Consider the following 27,222-nt stretch of genomic DNA (forward strand, 5'->3'; position numbering starts at 1 on the left):
AGATAAACTAATTTAGGCTTACTTGTTAAGTACGGCAGTTCACATGATTAACTGTATTCTGTTTTGTGTTATAGTTCAGATCGTCAGAACAGATCAGATTCTGGCTCAAGCGGTGACTCAATGAAGAGTGATGGGTCTATGGAGCCACCACTACACTTCAGACGTTTACGGACTCTCAGGTATAAAAAACGTCTGAAACATGATTATAGACTTTTTACGGTGATGTGATTTGTAAAAGACATGAGAAATTATTCTTCTAATTGTGGGTATAAAAAGTTTTTTTCATTGTTATACAGTACATGTTCACATTAGCCTGACGTTGTCATACTCAAAATTCAAGTCAGAATTTGAGTCTGATACCGCTCCATTGGACTGTGTTTATTGGGGCGTGTTTCACCGAAGCAGGACAAAAAAAATGCATCTCCACTCAATTGAGTAAACCTACAAACAATCAGAGCAACGGGGTGTGTGACGTATGTTAAGCGACGCTTACTTGTGGTCAACTGAACTCAACTGCATGCACGCTGGAAGAAGTAGTTTTAAAAGTACTTTTATTGATTGGTTAGCAGATGCTAGCTAACAGTCAATAGGAGCCTCCTGGTATTGAGCGGTCAAGCAATTTACTCACATGAATGTATTTTCCCTAAAGTACGACAATAAAAGCACTTAAACACAACGCACAGGTAAATACCAGTTCATAAACAGAAATTATCATCTTTCCATAGCATGTGAAGGCAGCTTAAGTCTGAGTTAGCAAACATATATCGACATCTACTATGTTTACTATTTGATTCATATCACGACATTGTGAGTTATTTATAGGGCTGGGTATAGATTCAGATGTTCCAGATTGATTCAATTTCGATTCACAAGCTATCAAATCGATTCGATATCAATTCTCAATTCAATCTTCGATTCCGATTCTCGGGACGGTTTTTATACTCGATTCTCGATTCAACTCAATGAATATAGATTTAATACAAATACTATATTAATAAAAAAAAACAGTAAACAGCAGTTTAAAAGTGGGTAATTAATAAAAAGAAATTAAAAGCCACAACACTAACGTTGTCGTCTTGGTTGTGAAATCTAAAATGCTTCCATACCTCTTACTTTTTATGTGAAGGTGGCATCAACGTCGATGAAGCACCTGAAACTGCCATTTTAAGCACTGAATGAAAGAATGACAGGGTGCTTGGTAATGTCGAGCAAGGCAAAAAAGAGGGTGACAACTAGTAAAGAAGACTAATAATTTGATTAACGTTAATCTTATGTTCAATGTTTGCAGAAAAAATATGAAAAAAAAATTGATTCTGCTCTTTGAGAATCGATTCTGAATCGACCACGTTTTAAAAATCGATTTTTTTTTTGCCCAGCCCTAGTTATTTACTAAGTCATACTGTCAGACTATCTCCTACCATTTGTAAATACGGGGAACTTCATCCACGAAGATACCCATTACGTTGGCTTGAAAAACATCAGAGCCTAGCATGTCCCTTCTTATCCAACAGCCAGGGTTCCGGGCTTCCGAAAAAGCAGCAACGGCTAATTATATCCACCTTGTCGTGCATGCCGCGTTGCATCGCTGTGATACCGATTTCAGTTGCTTCTTTCACTTGGATTCTCCATGAGAAAACTGATTCAACACACGCGCTCTTTGGTGATGTGGTTGATTACGTTACTTTTGATCATCATATAAAGCCTGGCCTGACAATTTGATTGGTCCAAACAGTTTTTGTTTAAGCATAGAAGCGCCACAATGGAGAAACTCCAGACCGAACTTCCCGTCCTCAAATGTTGTGGGGTGGGCTAAGTTCGGCTGGCATCCAGGCTATGTTCACACATCTGCAAAATATAATTAAATCACTGAGAGAGACACATTTGTGTAAGTAATCAGTTAAAGGCACACCATGGAACTTTTTGGCCACTAGGGGTGCTAGACATGTATTTTTCACGCCTAGCGCCCCTAGAGGCTACAAGCGCCGCAGCACTGTCGCAAAGGAAAGGAACTGGGCAACCTTAAAACTAAACTAAAAACTAAACATTTAAAACGCTAAACGATCAACATTTTGAGACAACAGGGAGAAACGCAGTCATGTTACAACTATCTGATGAGGAACTCGTCGTGGCAGAAGCCATTTCTCAATCTAAGGGTTGCAGCCTCCGGATGTCGTATTTTTAAGCTCCATACGTCATCAAGTCTTATTTCAGAATATTAACAATTATAAAGTTGACTATTATACCAAGTTAATCGTAAATTGTTGCAGTATGCTTATGACTTGCGAATGTAATGCTCAGTTTACCTTAATAAACCAGGCTTGATGACGTATTCAGCCTCCATATTTGACCTCCAGAGGCTGCAGCCTTCCAATTGAGAAATGACCGAAGTATTTCCTTGCCTTTTTCCAAACAAATATTGTTGCATCGTCTCTCTCTCCCTCGCCACCAGGATTTTCCACAATGGCCCTCGTTTTTCCTCTCTTTTGTGTGAAAATTGTCGCTCCAAATCCAAGTAAACTGTGTTTAGGTCTGCCGCTTTGTAATACGTCATGCGAGTGACAGCGGAACGCAGCAAATGAGGAAGAGAGAAGAGAGAAACGCTCGGATCTGATTGGTGAATGAATAGGGTTTGGTTTTACATTGTGTGAGTTTGAGCAAGTTTGACTGCTATAGCATCCTGGATTGTAATGTAAATATCATAGACACAGTAAAAGAAAGGTAAATACGTGAACACCGCATCTGAATACAGGGAACTATATGCAAGATAATCGCCGTCATTTATAAAAAAGATTGCATTTATGTATGAATCAAGATCGTGAGTTTATATAAAAAACTGCCTTAAAGGCGAATCGAACCCAGGTCGCCCGTGTCATAGCTCCGTGACACTAACACGGTGCCACAGAGTCATATAATAGTTGCTCACTAGTACTACACTCCTTAAGTAGCCTCCAGCAAAATTCACGTTAAAAACAAATTGTGTGGAGGAAGTGACGTATGCCGTAAAGCAGTCGAATTTTGTAGTTTTTTTTGTGCTCTGGTTACTACCAGAAACCCTAAGTTTTAAAAATACGAGTAAAATTGATACAGACCCCGTCAGGCTATTGTAGACATGTCATTCAACCTATTTAAAGTCGATGTACTATCAGAAGGGTCTTGAAAATTTATTATTGTAAGGCGCCACCCAATTGGCCCAATATCGAAGTCCAATGGCGTGGTGAAGGAATCACGTGTTCTTTCCCTCCGTAGCGCTTCTAGAAGAATAAATCCATTTAATTTATTTTGTTTCTTTGACCTCTGCGGTTAAATTATAATCTGACTCCAATTTCTTAGTTACCAATACTATTCTGATGCTGATCATAATTTATACAATTATAATTATATTTATTTAGAATTAATTATATTCACATAGGGAATAAGGTGTAATTCTGAAGGTGCTATGGCAGTTCCATACAGCTGGGCAAAGAGGCACTCACCTTCTAACTTAAGTTAAAGTTAGAGGTTTCTCCAAACACATTGAAAATAAGAGGATCCATCTATGTTTTAGGTTGAGGTTACTCCATCTAACCTTAAAACGGGGAGGCATTTACTCCAGTAATATTTTCAATAGAGGCAATTCTCCTAATCTATGTCCCCTTCAATACATTTAACTTAAACCCTGAAAATATAATAAAGATTTGACAAGTTTTTAGAATGAATAAAGATTAACAATTTATTTTGCCAGGCAGGTTACACTTAAATCAATAATTTGGTAATTCAAATCTATCAAAAATATATCAAAACATTCACTTAAAGATCAGCATAGAAAAATGAACATTTCACAAAATACAAAGCATACCTGGCAATTAAAGACACACAAAGTGGTCTAGGAAGATTCTTGTTAAAGATTTCTTCCATTATGTTTTAATAACACACAAAGTGTGGGAGCTCCTGGTTACAGGATGCCTCCATAAGGTTTGAATACACACAGAGTGTGGGAGATTCTGGGTACAGAATGGCTCCCCGAACATCTAGCCAGGCCACCTTTTATACACAGCGTGAGACAAAGACATCGTAAAACTACAAAGTCCAGTTTGACCTGCACCAAATGATCCTAAAGAACATCTGGTCAAAATAGCCAGAGGTGTCCTGGCAAAAACCCCACCTCTCAAAGAAATGCATCTTCTATCTAAACCAGGCACGTGCACAGATAGGGCTCAAGCTGTGCAGAACACATGCCCTTTTTGTCCTTACACTCCGAAGTGCCCTTTTTTGGAGGTGTTTTATTATTTTTTTAAATATATAAATTAATGCTATTGTTAAACATGTACGTCTGTCTGTGTGTTTTACAAATATATTTATCAAATAAAATTATTAAAAAACTAAATATTTTTGGATCCGCTCAAACTGTCTGTCAAACCTCTTAACTCCGCCCCCTGAGTGCAGCGAGCTGAAGTTCCACAGCAGTCAGAGGCAGCTGAACGTCTTGCAACGGTAAATAAGTATCTTGTTGTTTGAGTACAATGCTGTCTCATTACGAAAGAAACACTAGTATGTATATAACGGCGCATGTTTTATAAATTTGAGCAGAGCCGAATTATCCATAGACGAGATTGGTCGAGTGGGCAATCAGGGGGCACTAAGAGCTCCAAACTGCGACCAAATTGAGTTTTTGACAAAGCGCGAGGAGTTTTTAAACAAGTGTTCACCCATGTGAAGGGCACCCGTGACAACAATACGGAATGCACGGTCGGGTTTTTACCGTTTTTTTTGCATGACGCGTATTAATCGTTTAACTAAAGTCAACACATCTCACGCGAGAAGACGCGCCCGCGCGGGTAAATGTTTAGCCTACATTAACACCAAAAACATATCAGATTAGAAAGGTCTTAGACATCAGATGCCCAGTTGGGAAAACTGGATAGAGACGAAAAACGTGTAAAGGATACAAGTATGTACATTATATTGCCCTGTCACTCATTACAGTATGCAATCTGGATATAATTTATTGTATATGCATGTATCTTATGCCTTGAATTAGTCAAGGGAGTTGTATGATTATTTGGTTCATAACTTTTTATTCTGAAATCAACTGCATAGAGTTAAGTCTGTTTAGTATTTAGTATATTTTTTTAGTAATGCAGTTATTTGCACCTTCAAAAGACCAAGGTTCCTGGTCCTCAGCACCAGGTAGGCAGATACATGTTGAATATGCTTATGGTATGGCTATAGTATAGTATAATCTCCTATTTTGATCTTTAATATCCTATTTCCCCCTCTTCTCAATCACATACATAAACATGCAGTGTTTCCCATACATAGGCTCTACTTGGGCGCTGCGCCCAGGTAAATTGCGACCCGCCCAGGTAAAAAAAATCACTTTACGAATTTCCGTATTTTCTGAACTCGACTGGATGACCCGTGTTTTGGAGAGAGAGAGAGAGAGAGAGAGAGCGCGCGAAAGAGAGAGCGCGAGAGAGAGAGCGCGAGAGAGAGAGCGCGAGAGAGAGAGCGCGAGAGAGAGAGCGCGAGAGAGAGAGCGCGAGAGAGAGGTGGGGGTCGGGTGACCGTGAAGATGATGCACGCGTCATAAACTCATCATCCAGCGCGGCAAACTGGATCAACTGCAGCAGCACATACGGAGCAGCCAGGGAACACACTGCGACCAAAATGGTCGCATATGCTTATGTGCATATGTGTTTATAGCATCTAAGTTGGCTTCATTTTGCGTGCAAGCACGTTGTGTCTCTCCGGTTGAGTGTCCGTTCACGTACTCTCTGTTTCTCAATGAATTGGGCGCGACGCGAAGCAACCTCAGTGTCACATTGTATCCTTTCATGTTTCTGAACTTGAGCAGAGTTTTACCATTAGAGGTCTTTCTTCACTGAGGACGCGGGACCCGTACGGTTCCGGGTTTATATTTTAAATGGTCAGATGGGTCCGGGTCGGTCCTAGTTCATTACTTCGGGTCCCAAGTCTGATTAATATTGTGTGTAAAACCCGAGTCGATCGGAGAACGGCCGTGAGCGCTACCGCGCTAAAGCTCGAGTGCTGTTTTAGCGTGCCTCCGGTTTCTATGGCGATAGCAACTGGCTCTTGTCACGACCACGCGCCGCTTCATTTTCTTTATCCCATTTTTTAAGAATCTTACTATTAATAGACAATATCTTTACTAAAATCTAAACAGTTTGCACAGAGATTGTAGCAAAAAGCAGTGCTAATACTGAATGAGCAAAGCTCTAGCTGACTCAGGATATAAAAAACGCAAAGCTGTAATGTAAAGTCTGTCATCGGGACAGCAAGTAGACTTTTAAATCTGAAATAATTAGTGGATTAAGCTTTTTTTAATCGGCAAAAGAGAAATAGAAAGCAGAAGCAGTAAAAGTGCCTATCTTATAGAAGTTATTAACATTATATAACATCAGTCACATTTATAATCTATAGACCTGCACTGTCTATATAGGCTATAGTATACATAGTATTGTATATAATTGAGTTTGATAAAAGGGGTCATCAAATTGCTTCATATATCAGTGCAAAAACAAAGTGTTTTCGTGGTGCTTTGACAAACAGTGTCAGCTTTGTTTATGGCAAAAAAGTTTGGGGTGGTTAGATTAATGAACTATAATGTGAAATTAATATGAATGTTTTATAAATCAAAGTATTGTGTTGTGTCACACATTATTAGTTCTTTGTTACATGTATAGTAGACCATTTTTTGTCTGTGGATAATAATGATTGCCCTTTTCACCAGCTACCACCACAAGTAAATTTCAGATCTGTGGGAAACACTGACATGTTAACCAAATAATACAAATTAGCTTATAAAACCAAACAGAATACCTTTTTTTCTTCAAACATATTTTTATGTAACTTTATGTATGTAAGCAGAGGAAAAATTTAAATTAATATATTCTACAATTAAATAAGAGCGAGCACTTCACAAACACATGACTACAAATAGGCCTAATACAGACAAACACCCAGGATGTAAATTGTTAAAGCCAACTTACAAGGGCAGATATCCTTTGCACTGTATAATGCCAAGCTATCATAAAATGTCATTTTTCATTCATTAATAGTGATTTTTTTCAATCATTAATAGTGAATAAATATAAAGCTATTAAGATGATTATTAAGTGATATTTATTTGGAGGGGGTGCCCTTATTCAGTTTCAGCACATGCCCCTCAAAAGGTCTGTGCACGGCCCTGATCTAAACCCTTGAACCATCTTATTTTAGATATATAGAAATGAGACCTTTTTACTCATCGCACCATGACCTTTAAAATAATATTTCAAAACACAATCTTAGAACCACATAATATGTATACATTACATTATACATTTCAGCAGATACTCAGTGATGTGAGCCTAAAGGCTAACAGTTCAAAAACCTTTGTGATGAATAGATTAACACATCAAAGAGTTGTATATCTGAAGACCGCTTTCATCTACGGGTCAAATTTGGGTTAACAACACCCCCTGAGGTTTAATTGTTTTACAGTGTCTTTTCATAAATAAACTTAAAGTTGTTGAATTATAATCCAGTATTACATTATAAAGGTTGAAAAATTACATGGTGTCGCTTTAAATTGACAGTTTTTGTGCTAAATAAAAGATCATAAGTGCTTGCTGCAGATTTGTCGGCTGCACATCCGTAGTGCAAATCTTCCTCTCCACCACATCCCAAAAGTGTTTGATTTGATCTGGTGAATGTGGAGGCCATTAGAGTACAGCAGGGGTCGGCAATAGCAATATTTTCTGGCCCGCAGGATTATTTTGGAAGTCCGTTTTTTTTTTTTTAAATCAGCCTATTTTTCTTTTACAATAACGTATTACAAATAGGCCCCCATGTATCATTCCTTTATTCGTTTTTTCAAATTAAAACCAAAAAGAAAACAACTCGTTTTCCGATTTTCTGATAAGATAAAGATTTTCTGCGTTTAGATAAAAAATAGAAAAAATGAATGCAACTTTGTTTAGACAAATTTTAATTTAACACCTTAGCAGTCATATACCAATGAAATAATTTTAAACAGATCAGGTACTATTGTGGTAACAGATTACAGCCATTTTAAAAAGTATTTGAATGACAATCATGCTCTCCTAGTGTTAATTTTGTCAGACGAGACGAGATGATGACGAGACTGCACAGTCCAAAAACGCTGACTAAAACTAAATTAACCCTCTGGGGTCCGACCCTTTTGGGACACTGTCAGAGGTTCTGACATGCTCTCACGTTTGGTCTTTTTCAGTTGCTCTAAAACACATTAATGGCTAATATCACATAACACTGTATTCAGCACAAACTGTGCTATAATAATATGTAAGATTAATGTATGTACATGTTTGTATTTTTAAGTAAATGATGTTTATGCGTGGTTAGTAAAAAAAAGAAAACAAAAAGTTGCTGAAATAAGGCCAAGGAACACATCCTAAACATTTGTAAACAAGCAAAAAAGTTATCTACTCTTGTAGAGTAGAGATTTTGCTACAAAAAGATGTAAAACCCATTTAACCCACTCATTCACATGTAACAATACATTGATTTAACTTTTGTAAGACACCTTTTGCTGTGTAAAGGCAATATGCAAGGGCGGGTCAATGGTCATGAATATTGATGTGTTTCACACCAGAGACCCAACCCCCTAATGGCTCAGTGAGGAATGTTGGGACAAAAGAATGAATGCGGGGAGACTTAAAGGAGCATTTCACCCATATAAACATTAATCTTTATTGAAAGTGTGTCATATTGGTAGTCGAAATGTAACATACATTTAGAATTTGGTGCCTATTTGACAGAGAAAAGGGGTTTGTAGGCTCACCCCCTCAACAAAGATATTGGACTTCCTTCTTTCAATGATGCAAAATGATGATTTTTACATCATTGAAAGAAGGAAGTGCAACACTGAAATCTGTATTTCTCCTGTCTCAGCAGCAACTGAGGAAATGATGCATGACCATTCAAAAACATGACTGGGGTTCTAACTATACAAAGTTTCATGCAAATGGGTGAAGTGTCCCTTTAAAGAGAGAATATTTTGCTTGTAGTTTAAAAAAAAATAGGTTACAATAAAGTACAAAAGACTTAAGACTTTATTTTTATCTGAAATTAGTAAAATAAAAGTCTCATAGGGTTGCAAAAAATGCTAAAAACATGAATAATACAATAGAGTTAAAAAGCTTTATTGTAATTATCAATAAAGAAGCATCATTGTAATTATAAATAATAAAGTAACAATACATGTAACAATATTCTATATGACCAGTACAACGTGGCTCTAATTAAAAGAAAATTATTCTAAATGTCAGCTATGAATGTACAGTTTGGTGTGCATCTACAGGGTTCCCGCGGGGTCTTAAAAAGCCTTAAAAGCATTGAATTTATGAATTTGGAAATAATACCTTAAAAAGACTTAAAAAAGTCTTAAATTTTGATGTCTGGGTCTTAAAAATTGTGCTGTATGTAACTTCTCCATATTTTTCCTTAAAAGTTTCTTTGTCAACCACATTTTGATTAAATCAGGGATGCAAACACATCGCTTTTCGGCGCCTGCGGCTTTTTTTTATTAATGGCATTTTGGTTGCGAGCACATCGTGTCTCTCCCGATGAGTCTGCTGTACGTTCACGTGCTCGCTGTTTCTCGATGAATTGGGTGCGACATGAAGCGAGTTCAGCGTAACATGTTTCTGAACTTGAGCAGAGTTGTATGCATAGAGGGTTTCACGGAGGACCGGGTCCGATTAACATTATGTGTAAAACCCGAGGCGATCGGAAAACGGCCGTGATCAGAGTCAGTCAGCGCTAATGTTCACGTGCAGTTTCAAGCTGCGTGCCTCCGTTTCTATTGCGATAACAACTGGCTTGGTTTGAAAGTCACGACCACGCGCTGCAGTTTCTTTCTCCATCCCTTTGTTTAATAATATTATTATTAATGAATATCTAAAAAGTTTATATATATATAAAAAGTTTGCTCAAAGATCACAGAGATGGTAGCAAAAAAGAATTGTGAATGTCAAGCCCATTGCACGAGCAAAGCTCAAGCTGACTCTAGATATAATAATCTTTTTTTTTTTTTTATTAAGGACACGCTGTCTTGGTCCATAAAACAACAAACAACAGATATACACACATAGACACATACAGTTACACTTACTCATGTACATATAAACTAAAATGCCAATGATTCCACATCCTTGAAAAGAACCTGACTGAACTCTGTGCCAGGTTCGTCAATAATAAAACTCACTCACATAATATAAAAACTCACTGGGACAGCAAGTAGACTTTTGAATCTAAAATAATAAGTGGATAAAGCTCTTTTAATCCGCAAGAGAGGAATTAAAAGAGGCACTTTTACTGCTTCTGCTCTATCTAAAAAGGAAAGAAAACTACATAAACCATAACACACAAATTACATTTATAATCTCTAGACCTGCACTTTCTATCATTAATATACTATACATAATATTGTATTCAAAAGAGTTTGATAAAAGGGGTCATTTACACAAGTATTGCTTCATATGTCAGTGCAAAAACAGTAAAGTGTTTTGTGATGCTTTGACAAACGTTGTCAGCTTTGTTCATTTATGGTTGGATTTATTAAATATAATGTGAAATTAATATAAATTAATGCAGCCAGATGGAAGGCCCTGGTTACGTTGCAGGAGGTGGCCAGGAAGAAGAGGAAGAAGGAGTAAAGCAAGAAGAAGTGCTAGATAGTTCAATAAGAGTTTTGGTTTAACATAAAAAAATAAATTGAATATTCCAAATTAATGTCGGCGTCTTTTGATTTTCGAATTTCATTTTACTCTATATACATAGGTTGGTAGGGATGGTCAGGGGTCGGTGGCAATAAGTATCTGGATATTTGCCTGGGTGTGAGGGCTTAGATTACCTTTCTCTTTTTTGAACATACATGTGTTTGCATCTCTGTTTGTTTAATAACGTAATATAAATAAAGAGTGGCGGATCCAATAATTGAGAATGCAACACAGTCCCGGGTCACAGTACAAAATACTGCGAACACGTGATGCCTTCAGTAAATGAAGATCACCACAACCATAGACTGCAACACAACACAACACAGCAACAGGCAAAGGAGAAGCGGGAAAAATCAAATTAAATCTCAGAAATTCCTTAACAACTTAACATTGTTTGGCAAACTTTCTTGTGGCCTACTGAATTTTTTTTTTCACACCTGCTTGGCTTATCATCTTTTTACCCATTTCACATCGGAAAAATAAATGAACACAAGTTCAAGGATTTTAGTTTTTCTTTGCTGGTAGGGACGTGAAATGGGTATTAATTTTTATATAAATGGTCTTAAAAAGGTCTTAAAAAGAAACCTGTAGGAACCCTGATCTAAAAATACTTCACAATATAAAAAATAAGGTATACATTTGTAAACCATCACACACTGTAACTCTTTGAGAATGGAGTTCAATGTTGTCGTGCCATTGTTCAAAACAGTTCCTATTTAACTGAACACACAATGGAACATTACATGTTTGTCGACTTCTGGGTGACTCATGTGCACATTCCATGAAATAGTGCAGTATCTCTCTCTTGACATTACTCTGGCAGGAAAAGGCACAGAGAAAACATCGTCCTGTCTCCAGTAGTGCCTGATGGAGATCATCTTTACCATGGCCATATAAAATAGTAGTCCAATGTAGCGTTACCTCTCAGTGACGCTGACATCTTTCCATTTATACTTGCAACCATTTGCTGTTACCCTGGCAGCCTGAGCGTTGGTCTTATGGCTTAGATTTGAAACTGCATCCTCCGGAAAAAAACATTTTGAAGAGACTCAGGATTTTTTAGGCTTCTCCACCTTTATATATAATAATTTAATTAAAAGAAACGTTGAGACATTGATAAATTATAAAAGAAAGACGTTTAACCTATCGCACGAGTCCACCACGCACATTTACAATGCACCTGTTGCAACGGTGTTTAGCGTCTCCGCCAGCAGCAGGACCAGCGCATCGGGGAATATGAAGAACTGAATAAAAACCTTAAATACTGTGCATAATCTATAAAAGACTTATTTCGGTAGTCATGTAAAAAATGCGGTGTAAAGCCTTGAATTTTAATTGATGCATAGCGAATGTGTAAGGTAAGGCAACCTGCATGTTTATTTCGTTTTGTTTTGATTTATTATTTTTCTGCACCCCGCCGCGACTGCGAGCAACAGAGCAGCCCCCCTCCGCTTTAAAAAAAATTGTGTGTTGATAATAAACATTTAAACTAACATTGTTATATGCTGAAAAATATATATTATATAGACGTTATTGTAGGCAAGTAAATGTTGATTTGAGAGGCTCATTTGATCAAACAAGTCGTCAACATGACGTTAGCTGTCCGCCGCTATCCGCTTGGTCATTATCAAAAACCTTAATTTAACAAACAAAAAAGGCTCTAAAATAAATAAAAGATATTTTATAATTTTGACAGTTAAAACTGAACTGTTTAATTGCTGCAATAGTCATACAGCTGTTAGGAATCTGTTTTGTTATTTCTGCGGATTTCTTTTGCAAAATCTATGCGGAATTTTTCGGAATTATTTTAAATGTTTTAAAAAGATCTAAGAGAATGGGAGCTGTAGATATTACAAAACAATAAAATATTTTATAATATAGGGCTATAAAATGTATATAATATTATATACATGGCTGTAAAGTGTAATAAAAATACTGAAGTAAATAGAAGTTCTTCACTAAAAGAATGATCGTATTTTTAATCGTGATCAAAAGTTTGAGCAAACATCGTGATCATCATTTTTCCTGTAATCGTGCAGCCCTAATAGAACCTTTTAATTCCAAGGGGACGAAATGTAACTTACACTTTATGAATTTCGGGTTCGTTTCTGCATGCCCCCGTGCGTCTTGTATTTTCCAAATTACTAAGCAAAATATCAGTAATAGTCTACTAATAAAACAGAAAATCCCGCAAATGTGACTTACCCTGTATGAATGTCCGTCGCATTTCTGCAAATGCCCGCTGAAGAGGAGAGTGATGCTGCCACATTCCTACAAGTTTTTAATAATTAATATAATGTATTCTCCACAGTACCAAACTTATAAAGCAATACTAAGGCGGTAAAGCATAGTTGAGATAAGATAATTGGGTACATAGATGCGCTGTATATCTTTGTTAACGGGCCATTACCGGACATATTTATGGCTAAACATTAACACATTACATATCACCGGACACATTTACAGCACATCGATACTGCATCGATACATTTACACCCGAACAGATAGTCGCGTAAACAAGACTTGTTGAGGCATAAACGCTAGTCAAAATATATTCTAAATAGTGATATTGTTTTATGACATATTGTATAATTACATTACACTATACAATCATACTGTTTAACGCATGACATATCTCCGGGCGCATTTACAGCACATCATTACACCCGAGCAAATAATCACGTAAAGAAGCCTTATTGATAAGTCGGCATGAACACTATAGTTATGGTAGTGATATTGCTTTATAACATATTCCCATTACACTAATCAGCATACGGTTTAATGTAAGAACTATCATTTTAATGTAAATACAAGTTACGAGGCAACATGATCGAATATCTGCTTGCAAATAGTCAGTATACAGTATATAAAAGTTTACATCACACAACATTTCAACAAATGTAGGTAAAACTTACTCTTCAGAAATTATATCCTCAGCTGGATCAAGTCGCTCTTCAAAATACAAACGTTCATCGTCGGAGTCCTGCTCTTCGTCTGAAGAAACTGTGAACTCTTCCTCGCTGTCCAGGAGCATCTGTAGAGCTTCCTCACCTGTAAAGCGTGTCATTTCTTTTTCCCAGCGCATCGATAAGTGAATGAAACTGTCAAAACTTGCTGCTTCTCAAAGCATTGTTTGGGGGCGTTGATCTTGTTTGCATAGCCCGCATCAGGTAATTTCCATATGAATGGCGCGCACGCGGGTAGGTGGGATCACATTAGTGCTAATGAGGTTGAGCAAGAAAAACTGTACCTCTCTTTACTTACATGTCGATTACACAAACAGACAATGAGTTCTTCAGATTTTAATTACATCATGTAAAAGTAGACATTTCAGGCTTTCTTTAGACATATGTATCATGTTCGTGTGACAAGTATTGGAGGAGTTATCAGTTCATGTTTGTAACGTGTTTGAGGAAGATGGTCAAGGAGACAGAGATGTCGAAATGCACTCCCTGTTTATTTTCTTTATTTGCCAAAAGCACATGGTTTTGTTGTTGTTATGAAGGCACTCACATTAAAGTAGACACTTCACAGTTTCTAATGATGTATTACATGTATGTGTATTATTATGAATGACGGAGTATTTTAAGTGGATGTCACAGGAAACAGGAAAAAATGCGTCAAAACGCGGCCCCGCGTTTTTGGACCCCAGGGGGTTAACATGTATTATTGTTGACGAAGAAACACAAGACTAAAATGTTTTGCATAAAATAAAAGATAAAATCTCTCTTCATTTTCATCTACAATCGTCTCTACTGGAGAAAGAATATTCAGCCGTTATGTTACGCATTCAAAATACACTGAATCAGTTTGAGCTGTTGATCAAGTTAGTACAGATCTCATGCTCCTGTTGCTGCCAGCATGTGGCTATCACCTTGTGTATTTTGTCAGGTGATTATGACATTTAACCAATATTTGAGATGTGTAAAACTATTTGACTGAAATGGTTATTAGAAATAATTTCAGAAATAATTTATTTAAAAAAAGACAAAAATGTTTTAACACTATGATCTCCTGTAATTCTCATTCGCTTACTTTTTTGTTATTATTTATTTGGGTATAACACACTGATAAATAATATGTATTACCTGATATATTTATGTTTATATAGGCACAAACACAATTTTTGTATAGCATTTATAATTTTTTATAGGTTACTTAAAGGATAATTCTGGTATTTAACACTTTGAGTCTCATTTCTGGTTTGTTTTGGATGAACTACAGTGATGGACACTGAAATGTTGACAATGGGTCTTGTCTTGACTTTTTGACTCGTTTAGAAGCGTCTCTTGACTGCTTCAGAATTGAAGTCAAGGGCCATGCACAAACATGTCATTAAAACAACACTTAACGTTCATTTTCAAAACTGTACTACTCACCGAGTGGTTTGTGGTGTTCGTTGATGATTAAAAACGGTAGCTAAATACAGTTTCTGTCGTGTTTTATTTGGCATTTTGTAAAATTCCATTGACATCTCTTGGAAGACTCAATGATCGCTGATATATCACTCCGCATTTCGTTCGGCGTCCTTGTTCGGCAAAGTGGTTGTCGCCATCAGGTGGTCGGGAGTGTGCTAACACGTTTAGACTCAAATATAGAGCGGAAGTATATACCCGGTTGTGAGGTATCTGAAAAAATAGTTCCACTATAGCCAGGCCCGGATTAACACAGTGAAGTGCCCCAGGGTGACCAAATTTCAAGTGCCCCCCCCCCCCAAAAAAATAAATAAATATCCAGATGGCATACTGTAATGAGATGAGTGGCAGGGCAATCTACATACTTGTATCCTTTACAGGTTTCTCATCTTTTATCCGGTGTTCCTTAACTTGGCACTGATGTCTGAAACCTTTATTCTCATCTATAATGTTGTTGGTGTTAATGTTGGCTAAAAGTTCTCCCGCTCTCTTTGTCTCTCATCTCTGCAACGTTTCATTTTAAATCCGCACCAGTGCGTCTCCTCGCGGTTCTGAGTGAGATGTGTTGACTTTAGACTGTAGACCCATAGGTACAATCAACTGAGCGCATGGTAAGATAAAACGATATACGCGTCATGCAAATGAGTGTTTAAAACCCGATCGCACATTCCGTAGTTTTGTCGGGTGCCGCACATGCACGAGTACTTGTAAAAAAAAACATTGCCTGGTGCCCCAGGGCAGTCACCCAATCCCGTCTATGGATAATCTGGCCCTGACTATAGCAAATAACACGGATTGAAATCATACATTCCACCGATATATTTATTTTTAAACATCAACGAACACCACAAACCTTCTTCTATTGTCCAATTTTGGCGATTTGAACAGTCAAATTTTTGAACTGACACTAACTGATATTTTCTCTTGTTCAGGCAAATCTCTGTAAACCATAGATATGGTTGTTTGTGAACATTTTAGTAGATTCCCAGCAGCCATATCACCCTGTAGCCCTGTTGACCGATATGTGTTTTTCAGGGCCAATGTCGATACCGATTATTACAGATCAAGTAGACCGATAACCAATATTTTGAACCAATATGTCTGGTGTAAAAATGAAAATTTATGTCAAAATTAGGACTTCAATGGTTTGAAACATTTTTAATTCTGACTCTTAGAAATGGTATTATAACAATCATATTAATAATAACAAAAAAGAGCAGGAAGCACTAATAAACTATATATACATAAAAACTATTTAGAAAATCCGTTGAGTTAAAATATTCATTATTTTCTGGTGATTTTATCATTGCATACAGTAGTAGAACTATTCAGTTAATCATGTTGCACATCAATCTATGAACTTTCCTATGGATATAACGATTAACTAAACAATTTTAATTTAAATAGTTAGTGTAAATAATTGAATTGCCTTTACAGCTTCATTGTGTATGTTGTCGAAAAGACCACAAATGTTTTCGAAAAACTATAACATTAATACCATATTATAGGCCATATTAGTTGGTTCAATAACCTATTCCTTAAGTATACATGTCGCCAAGACAGACATTTAAGCATACCCGTGTGTATGAACATTTATGTGTAATAAATAAATCGCAAAAAATAACTCAGCTTGACACTTGTTGCAAGCAGCTTGAGAGGATGCTGTGTGCGCGTACATAAGAGCGCACAGAGTGAAGACCGAAGGGCTCGAGTTCTTTATGCTTCAAAATTCCTTGTATTTTTAAAGTGACATGACTTACAATGACTTGCAAATGCCACCTCGTTCAGCTGCCTGAAACACGTGCTCGCTTGCAGGGTGAAATCATTGCAACGCAACTCCAGTTAGCAAGTGCTTTCGGTGGTGTCTTCAGCCTCCTGCGCTGATTGGCCGGACTCGTGACTCTCAACAAATCAGATGGGTGGTGGGCGGGCATTGCTCTAGGCAACTGACTAAGTGCCCTGTTCTCTCACTAAATACTTGCCTGCATCAGAACCAAAATAGCGCATTTCAAAATTATTTTACTTTATCTGCAAATCGGCTTGTAAAATGGCCGATGTCAATGATTTGCAAAATACTTAATATTGACGCCGATAATCGGCCAGATCGATAATCGGTCGAACTTATAATTTATATAATGTTTTCAACAGACCCATGGCCATCCAAAGTGCTTTACATGTTGCCTCCCATTCACCCATTCACTCACTCATTCATACACTGACGGCGCTGTCAGCCATGCAAGGAGCCATCCAGCTCGTCAGGAATTGAGGCACCAACCTTCCGCTTTGTAGCAACCTACATGAACCACTCAACCACTGCTGCCCTTGGATGGGAGACCTTCTGGGAAAACTAGGTTGCTACTGGTAGAGGTGTTAGTGAGACCAGCAGGGGGTGCTCACCTTGTGTGGGTGCTAACACTCCAGTATAGTGATAGGGACACTATACTGTCCGAAAGAACCGTCCTTCAGATGAGACGTTAAACCGAGGCCCTGACTCTCTTTGGTCATTAAAATCCCAGGATGTCTTTTGAAAAATTTTAGGGGTGTGCCTCGGCATCCTGGCCAAACTTGCCCATTGGCCTACTAATCATCCCCATATATACTAATTGGTTGTATCACTCTGTCTCCTCTCCATAATAAGCTGGTGTGTGGTGGGCGTTCTGGCGCAATATGGCTGCTGTCGCATCATCCAGGTCAACCTGACTTACACGCATTCGTTAGCCTGGTTAGCCAGACCTACATCAAGATGTAAGGTCTGGCAACTCTTCACACAAACGGCTCAATGCAAGGGGCGGGATATAAGGTTGTCCCTCAAAATGCCTCTGCACGCAATAGGATAGCGCTAAGAGCAACGAAGAAGGTGACGTAGTTACCGTAACCAGTCGGCAAAACTCCAAACACATCTTTCTTGCTTAAAAAGGACTTCAGTAGGGTTATTTGCTCTTCTCTCAAAGAAAAACATAAGTCTAAGTCCTCCAGAGTCGCGGCCAAAGCCGCTTCAAAAGAAAGCTGTTCGCCAGCAGCAGCATCCATTCTAGTAGGAACCGTTGCAGCTCTGTCGTCATCATGTTAAGCCCGCCCCACAGACGCTACACACGATGTGATTGGCCTGACCAAATTTTGGTTTTTGGAGCTGTTAAGTGTATTGTGAGTGCCTAGACTAAACCCTGGCAGCAAATATATTTTGCGGCCGCTAGGGTGTGTCTAGATTTCTAGGCTACGCATTCGTATCAAGTATAACCGTTCCTTAGTCGGGGCGGAGAGTGATTTTATATAGAGATGAATTAGGTTACTGTAGCTTTAAGATGTGAGAGAAATCGCTCTGTTCACGTGCACTGATGACAGGCTGCTGTGTGTGCGTGAGGTGGCTGTACGCTGACAAGAGCGGCTGTGAGGAAAAATAAAGTTTAAACAATCAAAACTTTAAAACGCGTGCAAATAATAAACTTTTGGTAGAGGATGCGATTGTCCGTGATAGATATGTGACCCGTCACGGAAACCAGTGACACAAGTCAGCAGCACAAGTTTCGAGATAATGAGAAACTTTTTGATTTTCGTTTTATTGCAGAATCTGTTAGTTGAGATCACGAAGAAGCCTCTCCATGTTTATGATAGCAGTTTTTGTATATTTAAAAGCATACATTTTGTGGTTGAAATCAGCTTGTTTTTCCTGAGATTCTAGCGTGCAGTGGGGGGCGTCATTGTCTGTGTGTATATTTACATACTGGATAAGCGGCTTGTGTTTTCGTCGCCGCCCCCAAAGGGAACAGCGTGACTACTAAATAAGGATAGTTTTCCCAAAAAAGAAAATAATGTCATTAATGACTTACCCTCATGTCGTTCTAAACTCGGAAGACCTCTGTTCAGCTTCGGAACACAGTTTAAGATGTTTTAAAGCCGCTCTATGCATTTTCAGCGTTTTTGTCAAACAGCGACCCCTAGAGTTGCTGGAGAATTCTTGCAACTATCGTAATTTCCCTATATATCCCACTCTAGTACACTTCAGATAATGACCAGGTAATGTTTCACAATTTCATACAAATATTAGGCTACTGCATAGTCTACTAAACCACAGATGATGGTAATAGAATAGTAAGTTTAATCCAAGTGTAGAGTGCATATAATAATAAAGTACTGCGTTTGCTGGCTTATAACGTTTATACATGATTGCAGCTAAATCACAAGTAAACAGTTTATAGTCTATGTCTACTGTATCTTTTCATTTGTGTTCTTTTATTGTAATGTAAACATTACAAAATACCATGACAAAGTTAATTGTGTACTTTGCATTATTTCATAACATTGGTCGTTATAATGTCATTATACATGATTATTGCTATTTATCATTATAGTTTGCAAATTGTGCATGTTTACACTATTTACAACCTCTAGGCTTATTTATGTCCTGATAATTATGTGAGATATTGACAACTGTTGTCATGATAATCACATGACATACTACAAGCCAACGCAACAACTTACAACATAGACCGCAAACAAGTTTACAAATAAGAGATTTACTTACTAGTCGATCAACAAGATCGCCAGATCAGCATCCCATCCAGTGCTGTCTTTTAGCTCACGCCAACGAGTAAAAGCCTGAGTGGGACTCTTGTCCGGTTCCTAACGCGGTCAGATTCTCTCTTCCTTTTCCTACTCTCTTCCGAACGCGCTTTCTTAACTTTTAAATCGTGTTGCCTCACGTCTCAAATTTGCGCGTGCACGTGCAGTTGTTGTTATAGACCGGTTCAAATGATGTAAACAACACTGGTCCAGAAACACTTCCTGTTTTTTTCTCGTTTTTACCCTTTGTTGTTTACCCTTAGTTGTATTAAAGTACAGCATACGACATTTCAGGGACAGGTAGCAAAAGCGCAAACATTAACCTGGCTTTGAGAGCAAATATGCAAATTAGTAAGTCAAGAATCGATTCTGAATCAAATCGGGACCATACGAATCTATTCTGAATCGATTCATGAGGGTCCAAGCGATTCCCACCCCTTATATATATATATATAACCCCGATTCGAATCCACTGTAACGCACCATTGTGTCCCTGAGCAAGACACTTATCCCTTAGAATAAATGTAAATGTAATATATTTAAAGTAGTTTAATTTAAAAAGTAGCCTATTATTGTTAAAAAAATATGCATTTACTTAAACTACTATTTTGACAAATTGAAAATTAAATAAAAAAATACTTTGGGGAGGGGTGTTATACTGTATGAAAGCAACATATCCAGGAGAAGGTTAAGTGCAAAAACTACCTCTTTTTTACTAGGAGCACTGTAGCCCCTGACTGAAAATTTTAGAAGTGCAAGCTGAAAATGTAGGGGCACACCTTATATCAATGAATGCAATTATTCACTTTTCCCCATAATAATTGCATTACTGACAAATACTTTGATGATAATAAATAGATTTAACTAGGGGTGGACCGATTATCGATCTGGTCGATTATCGACGTCGATATTAAGCATTTTGCTGATCATCGAAATCGGCCATTTTAAAAGCCGATTTGCCGATAAAGTAATATAATTTTGAAACGCACTATTTTGGCTCTGACGCAGCCATGGATTTAGTGAGAGCCGTCGGAACATGGAACGGGGCACTCTATTCAGCTGCCTACAGCATTGCCCGCCTACCGCCCATCTGATTACCCCGGCCAGTCAGCGCAGGGGGCTGAAGACACAGCCGAAAGCACTTGCTAACTCGAGCTGCTTTGCAATGATATCGCTCTGCGAGTTGACACTGCAATACAAGAGTTTAGCAGGCGTTTTAGGCAGTTGACCAAGCTGGCATTTGCACGTCATTGTAAGTCATGTCATTTTAAAAATATACGACATTTAACTCTTTCCCCGCCATTGACGAGTTATCTCGTCAAACTGCAATACCGCTATTATCGCTATTCCGCAACTTCTAAAACCCGGAAGTATTGCCCTAGGGCAGTGCTTCTCAATTATTTTCTGTCACGCCCCCCCCCCCCCCCAGGAAGAAGTAAACATTTCGCGCCCCCCAACTCTCCGCCGCGACTGTAAATAGTATAATTTGTCTATAAAATTACACATCTGCAAAACATTGTATCCTTATTAACATTAAAGAAAACACACACACAAAAAAATATCGATCAACTTACAACAAAGAATAACTTTATTAACATTGTTTTTTAGTCTGTAATAGAAAAGACTTAAAATGCATCAATTTGCCTGAAATAAAAAAAATCAATCCTTATTTAAAGTATAATATTTTTTGACCATTTGATACTGAGAAATTAAATTAAATATAATCAATAAATAATAATAAAAAACTCAAGCGGCTTATCAGCGTGATTGGGGTGTAATGTCTTTAAGTGGCGGTGCAAAAAAATCACTTTCTGAAAAAGTATTTTCCCCGGGGTCTCGCGCGCCCCCCCTGGTGTCGCTTCGAGCCCCCCCTGGGGGTCCCGCCCCACTATTTGAGAAGCACTGCCCTAGGGCAAACAGCTGTATATCCGTGTATGTTTTAAAGATCGCTCTGCATCTGATCTCTATCAAAAGTCCTTCACAAAAATAAAATTATCTCAGCTTTTTGCTCAAAATTTGGTGTTTTTGTTGAAACCTACACATATTTGAGAGATGATAAAAACAGAACACATGAAGGTAGGATGAAACAGATTTTTTTATTGAAAACAGAGGGTCTGTTCTTTTATTTCTTATATTGTATGTTTATATATTTAAAAAGGAGCATTTTCTGGAAGGCATTAAAATTTTGTGAAAATCATAAAAAATGCTGGCGGGGAAAGAGTTAAAGCATAAAGAACTTGACCACTTTAGTCTTCACTCAGCCGCCTCTTCTCAAGCTGCTCAAGTAACAAGAAACAGATTAAATTATTTTTTCGACTTATTTATTACACATAAATGTTCAGATACACACACGGGTATGCTTAAATGCCTGTCTTGGCGACATATGTACTTAAGGAATAGGTCATTGAACCAACTAATTGTGCTTATAATATGGTATTAATGTTATAGTTTAATAAAAACATTTGCAGTCTTTTTAAAAACATACACAATCAAGCTTATAAAGGCAATTACATTGTTTACACCTATTATATAATACAGATTATTTAGTTAATCATTATATGAAGAGTTTCGTTTGCAAAACGAGAAAAATCCATTTTTTTACATTTTTGTCAAAACAAGTTTATTATTATGTTATCATGTTATTATTTTGTTTTATGGTGCTACTTAGCTGTTTTTTTTTAAGTTATGAAGGTTTAAATCAAAACAAACCAATTGCAGTTGAATTGAAATGAATTGGAATGCACAACCCAAAAACGAGATTTCTGAACAATTAAAAAAATGGTGGTTATCTCGTTTTGCAACGAAGCTCTTCATATACAAATAGTTAATTCATTGATGTGCAACATGATTAACTGAATAGTTCTACTACTGTATGCAATGAGAAAATCATCAGAAAATAATTAATATATTTAATTCAAAAATTTTTTATGTATATATAGTTTATTAGTGCTTCCTGCTCTTTTTTGTTATTATTCTGATTGTTATAATTAGGGATGCACGATATATCGGCTGACATATCGTTATCGGCCGATAACTGCTTATGTTTAAAATTATCGGTTATCAGTCTGATAGCAAAATTAGGCCGATAAATGAAAGCCGATAAATTATGGATTATTTTGGTTTGTTGAACCACTTCACTTGCTCATTGCTGGCCAGTGGAGTTTTGATTGGTGCTTTCTGTGACATAGCACGAAGATGACACGTGTTGCGGGCTTAAGAAGAGTATGCTAGTCTAGCGCAAAGACAAGATGTCCGCGGTCTGCGAGTTTTTCATTGTGAAAATAATATGAATATTTATCGGCCTATAGATATTGGTTATCGGCCCCCAAATTTAAAGAGTTATTGGTTATCGGTATCGGCCAAAATTTCCATATCGGTGCATCCCTAGTTATAATTAACATTTCTTAGAGTCAGAATTAAAAATGTTTCAAACCATTGAGAGTTTTTGTCAGAGCCTGAGTCTTAATTTTGACATTGTCTTTCATATTTACACCAGACATATCGGTTTAAAATATTGGTTATCGGTCTACCTTATCAGTAATAATCGGCATCGGCTCTGAAAAACACTTATCGGTCGACCTCTAGATTTAACTCTACATGCATTTGTTGCACATGTCATTATGCACAAATTAACTTTCTAAATATATTTATGTATTTAAATTAGCAATAGAGATTCAATATCCTGATCTTAGGTCTGCAGCTAGTAAATATAACCAGTAATCAGGTTGTAATTGATTTATTGCATGTTACATACATTATTTTATTAAACTATATATACAATAGTTATATCCATTAGGGATGGGCATTCGATTAAGTTTTCTTTGTCGATCGTCGGGAGAATTAACGATCGACTATCGATTAATCATTAATATTTTTATAATAAAATTTGTTATTTAACTTTTATACTTAAAAAATGCAATGAATACAAATATACAGTTTGTTTTTCCTCGATGAGACCTTTATTACAAGATCAACTTGTGGCAGACAGTTAAACTATGTTTCAAACATATATGTGCGTGCATGTGCGGTGCTCTAAAGCAGCAACCTGCAGCTGTGAGCCAGCGTTCTTAAACAGAGGCCTCATTAGTTCCAAAAAAAAAAAGATTCATGTTTAACATTAAATTAAACAAAAAACATAATACTTAGATCTGAAAGGTTTTGTCAAAATGTAACCCAAAATTATTCAAGCCAGAAGAAAGTGCAAGATATTAGCCTTCCTAACATAGGCTATAACAAATTAGGCTACTTAAAGCCTCGTGAAAAATAACTAACTTTAGTAACTCGCATAAAACTTCTGCACCAGTCTGCTGATTTGTTTTGAGAAATAAAAGCATGTTTTGGGGTCAGACGCGACCGCAACCCATGGTGACCGTCAGTCCAGCCGCCGCCGAAAACAGACGCTCTGAGGAGACTGACCGGGATGCACATGTACCTCAGCGCTAACTTGGCTTATTCCGCATACAGAGTATGTTCGAAAAAGCGTGCGTTTTGTGAGCCCCATTCACCATTGTTTAATTATACTAACATAGTCTTTTAGTTTTTATTTGTTGTAAAACAACAGTAGACACAAATTTACTATGGTCTCCAACTCCACAATATACCATAACCATGGTATTTGTAGTACAATTGCGGAAATACAAATCGTTTTTAATCTGCAAAAAAAAAAAAAAAAACATTTTCACAATGATAAAATCATGGCTAATTTTCCTAAGGTAGTAATTACAAAATTATATATGTTTGAAAGACGGAGATGCGCACCTGTCAATCTATTACATAACAGAGCGAGGCCAGAGACAAACGTGCTCATAAAGGGGAGTAATATGGAATAATGTGTGCATCTTTGAATAACTGTAAGTATACATTTCTTTTAAATATATTTTGTCATATAAAGTTTTGAGACATGGCCTAATAATGCTTTTTTCACTTTAATTGCTCATTTAGACTTATTGTGCGGGTAACAGCGTTTTTGACGCATTTACCTCAGAGATTATTTTAACAATATTGCTTTGTTTCCGGTAATAATAATACAATTTATTGTATTCAATGAATTTCATTGTCTGTTTATTCATTTCATTATGCTGTTATGTTAATGTGAGGATATTTATTTGCCAAATGAAACGTGCTGTTATAGGAATAATGTGTGCATCTTTGAATAACTGTAGGAATACAGTTGCTTATTTTTGTCATAAAGTTTTGAGAAATAATAATATTGTGAGGATTTATTTCCATATGAGACGCTTTTTGTCGTTGAATACTCTCGTTTATTATTTGGAAATAGGAAATATATAATGCGGAAGGGTAGACTTGCAAAGTTACACTGCTTATTTTTATTTATGATATATGTGGAGATAAATAAAGCATTGCAAAACTGCTGATTTGATCCATTCAGATCCTGACCACCAGGCTAGAGATTTTAAACATCCTTAATCCACACTTACTAGTCTGTCAAATAATATCTAAAATATATTGTTTTGTGAAAAAAAAATTATGCTTTGTTCTACTGTTTATGCGGAAAAGTGTTCACAGAAAGAGTCAATCACATGAACGTTTTATATGCAGAATAAGCAGTCAGCAGCGCACTGCAACGGGTGCTTGACGGATTCGCCGCACACATACGCAAACGCACTGCATACGGAGTATTTGTGAAACAGGAGTTAGATAAAAAAAATGCATTCGATTAATTGATAACAAATTAACGGGATCGACGAAATTCTTAACAATCAATTATCGATCGTCGATTAATTATGCCCATCCCTAATATCCGCTGTTATTTAGTTATTGTAATACGAAGAGTGGCTTTATATATGCTGTTATTGTCACAGTCATCTTGGCTCCCTCTGCTGTCCGTCAAAGGTTCACATCCACATATACCTCTGGACTGCAATACCCATGATCCCCTGCACTAACTGGTTCATCACACCTGCATCCTGTTTTGTAATCACCTGGACTATATAAGCTCACTCAGAACTCATTCACTTGGCGAAGTATTGTTGCCTTGTCATCATACCAAGCGTTTCCCTCTTGTTTTTGTGGTCTTTTGTGTATTACCTGTGCCTGGATATCGTATATGATTGTTTGCCGCCTGCCTTGACCTTTGCCTGTATTATTTGATGTCCCTTAATAAAGCTGCATTTGGATCTGAACCACTTCTCACGTATAGTTATTCTTTACACTTTTGTTATCTTCTATTCAGTTATCTTCACCTGGGCACCTGATACCTTTATTAATATACATTTCGTATACCTATACCAGTGTTTCCGCTATATACATTCTACCGTGGCGGCCCGCCATGCCTAAAACATCCCCGCCACGCCTGCGGTTGTGGATAGAAGGGATACAGCAAACGAAATCTCGTTGGATGACCACTGTTTTATCCTAATCCTTCAACCAAACCCAACTCTAAACACAAAATTTCACACGATTGTAGGATGTATTTGTATCTCATTTAGCCAGAGCCGCTGTTTTCATCCTAATAATCCTACCTCCAAATCTAATCCTTAATTTTTCGGCATTTGCTGTATCCTTTCTAGACAAAACCCACGGCGGCAGCTCGCAAAAAAGCTACAGAAATGTCTGCCCTGCCAGACTGGCTGTCTTAGAAATAAATTCCTTTCTGGATTCGCATTGTTAACTCATTTATAAATAAATCTCCTAAAGTATCATAATTTCTTCCATGGGTTTAGTTTAATGAACAAATAGATTTAAATCAACAGAGGATGATTAGGCTACGTCTCTGTTTTGAGAAATAATAATAAAATAAATAAGCCTACACGAAATATGTTACACTTAAATAATAATTAAATTGACAAAACGAATAAAAAAGTATTTGAGTTTCTGTGTTTTTTTTTGTGAAGCGCTGACCAAAGCAGCAGAAAGCCTGTCATGTTTTTAATGATTTTAAAAAAGCACAAAGTTTCCTCCTTATTGTGAGTTTACACAAATAAAAATACATAATTTGAAGTTTCAAATATTGTTTTACTTTTATCTTTATGACTATAAATTTAGGGTAATTTCAGGTGCAAGGTCATCACGCATTTGATGTTCACCGGCGCATATACACGGACGCAGCGCAGGGCTGCGAGAAAAGACATGATTAAACTTTCGATTTAACATATTACGAGTTTTTTGGACATTCATTTGGAATCACTGTACTCCTATTATCAACTTATCTGGTCATTAGTTATTCAGAAGGCTATAAGCGCAGTAGCGCGCTGCTGACCGCTCAGCTGTCAATCAATCTTCTGTGCTTTAGATCGACACTCACAAAGTTTCACATTAAATTATATGATATTTGTCCAAAAACAAAAGGCTAAATACTGAATACTACTTATATGCGACTGCAAGACATTAATAGTCGAATCTGTTTGTAAGGCAGGGAACTACACTAACCTTTTCCACTGGTGGCACTTGCGCTACCAACTTTTTCAGTTACTGGCGCAAAATATGATTTGGTCGCACATATTTTTTTCAAGTTATATTAAGGCGCTCTGGATAATAATGAACAA

General features: G+C 37.1%; 1 protein-coding gene across 4 annotated transcripts in view; it reads left to right on the top strand.

Moving 5' to 3' along the window:
- LOC135771790 (uncharacterized) overlaps positions 1-27,222 on the top strand; it is a 407,895-nt gene that overhangs the window by 23,094 nt on the left and 357,579 nt on the right. For all 4 annotated transcript variants that reach the window (XM_065282140.1, XM_065282141.1, XM_065282142.1 and 1 more), the window contains exon 4: positions 75-179. In XM_065282140.1, coding sequence (XP_065138212.1) covers positions 75-179 — 105 coding nt within the window. The remainder of the gene's footprint in view (positions 1-74; positions 180-27,222) is intronic.

This window comes from Paramisgurnus dabryanus, chromosome 8 (genome assembly GCF_030506205.2).
Source record: "Paramisgurnus dabryanus chromosome 8, PD_genome_1.1, whole genome shotgun sequence".
Taxonomy (NCBI): domain Eukaryota; kingdom Metazoa; phylum Chordata; class Actinopteri; order Cypriniformes; family Cobitidae; genus Paramisgurnus; species Paramisgurnus dabryanus.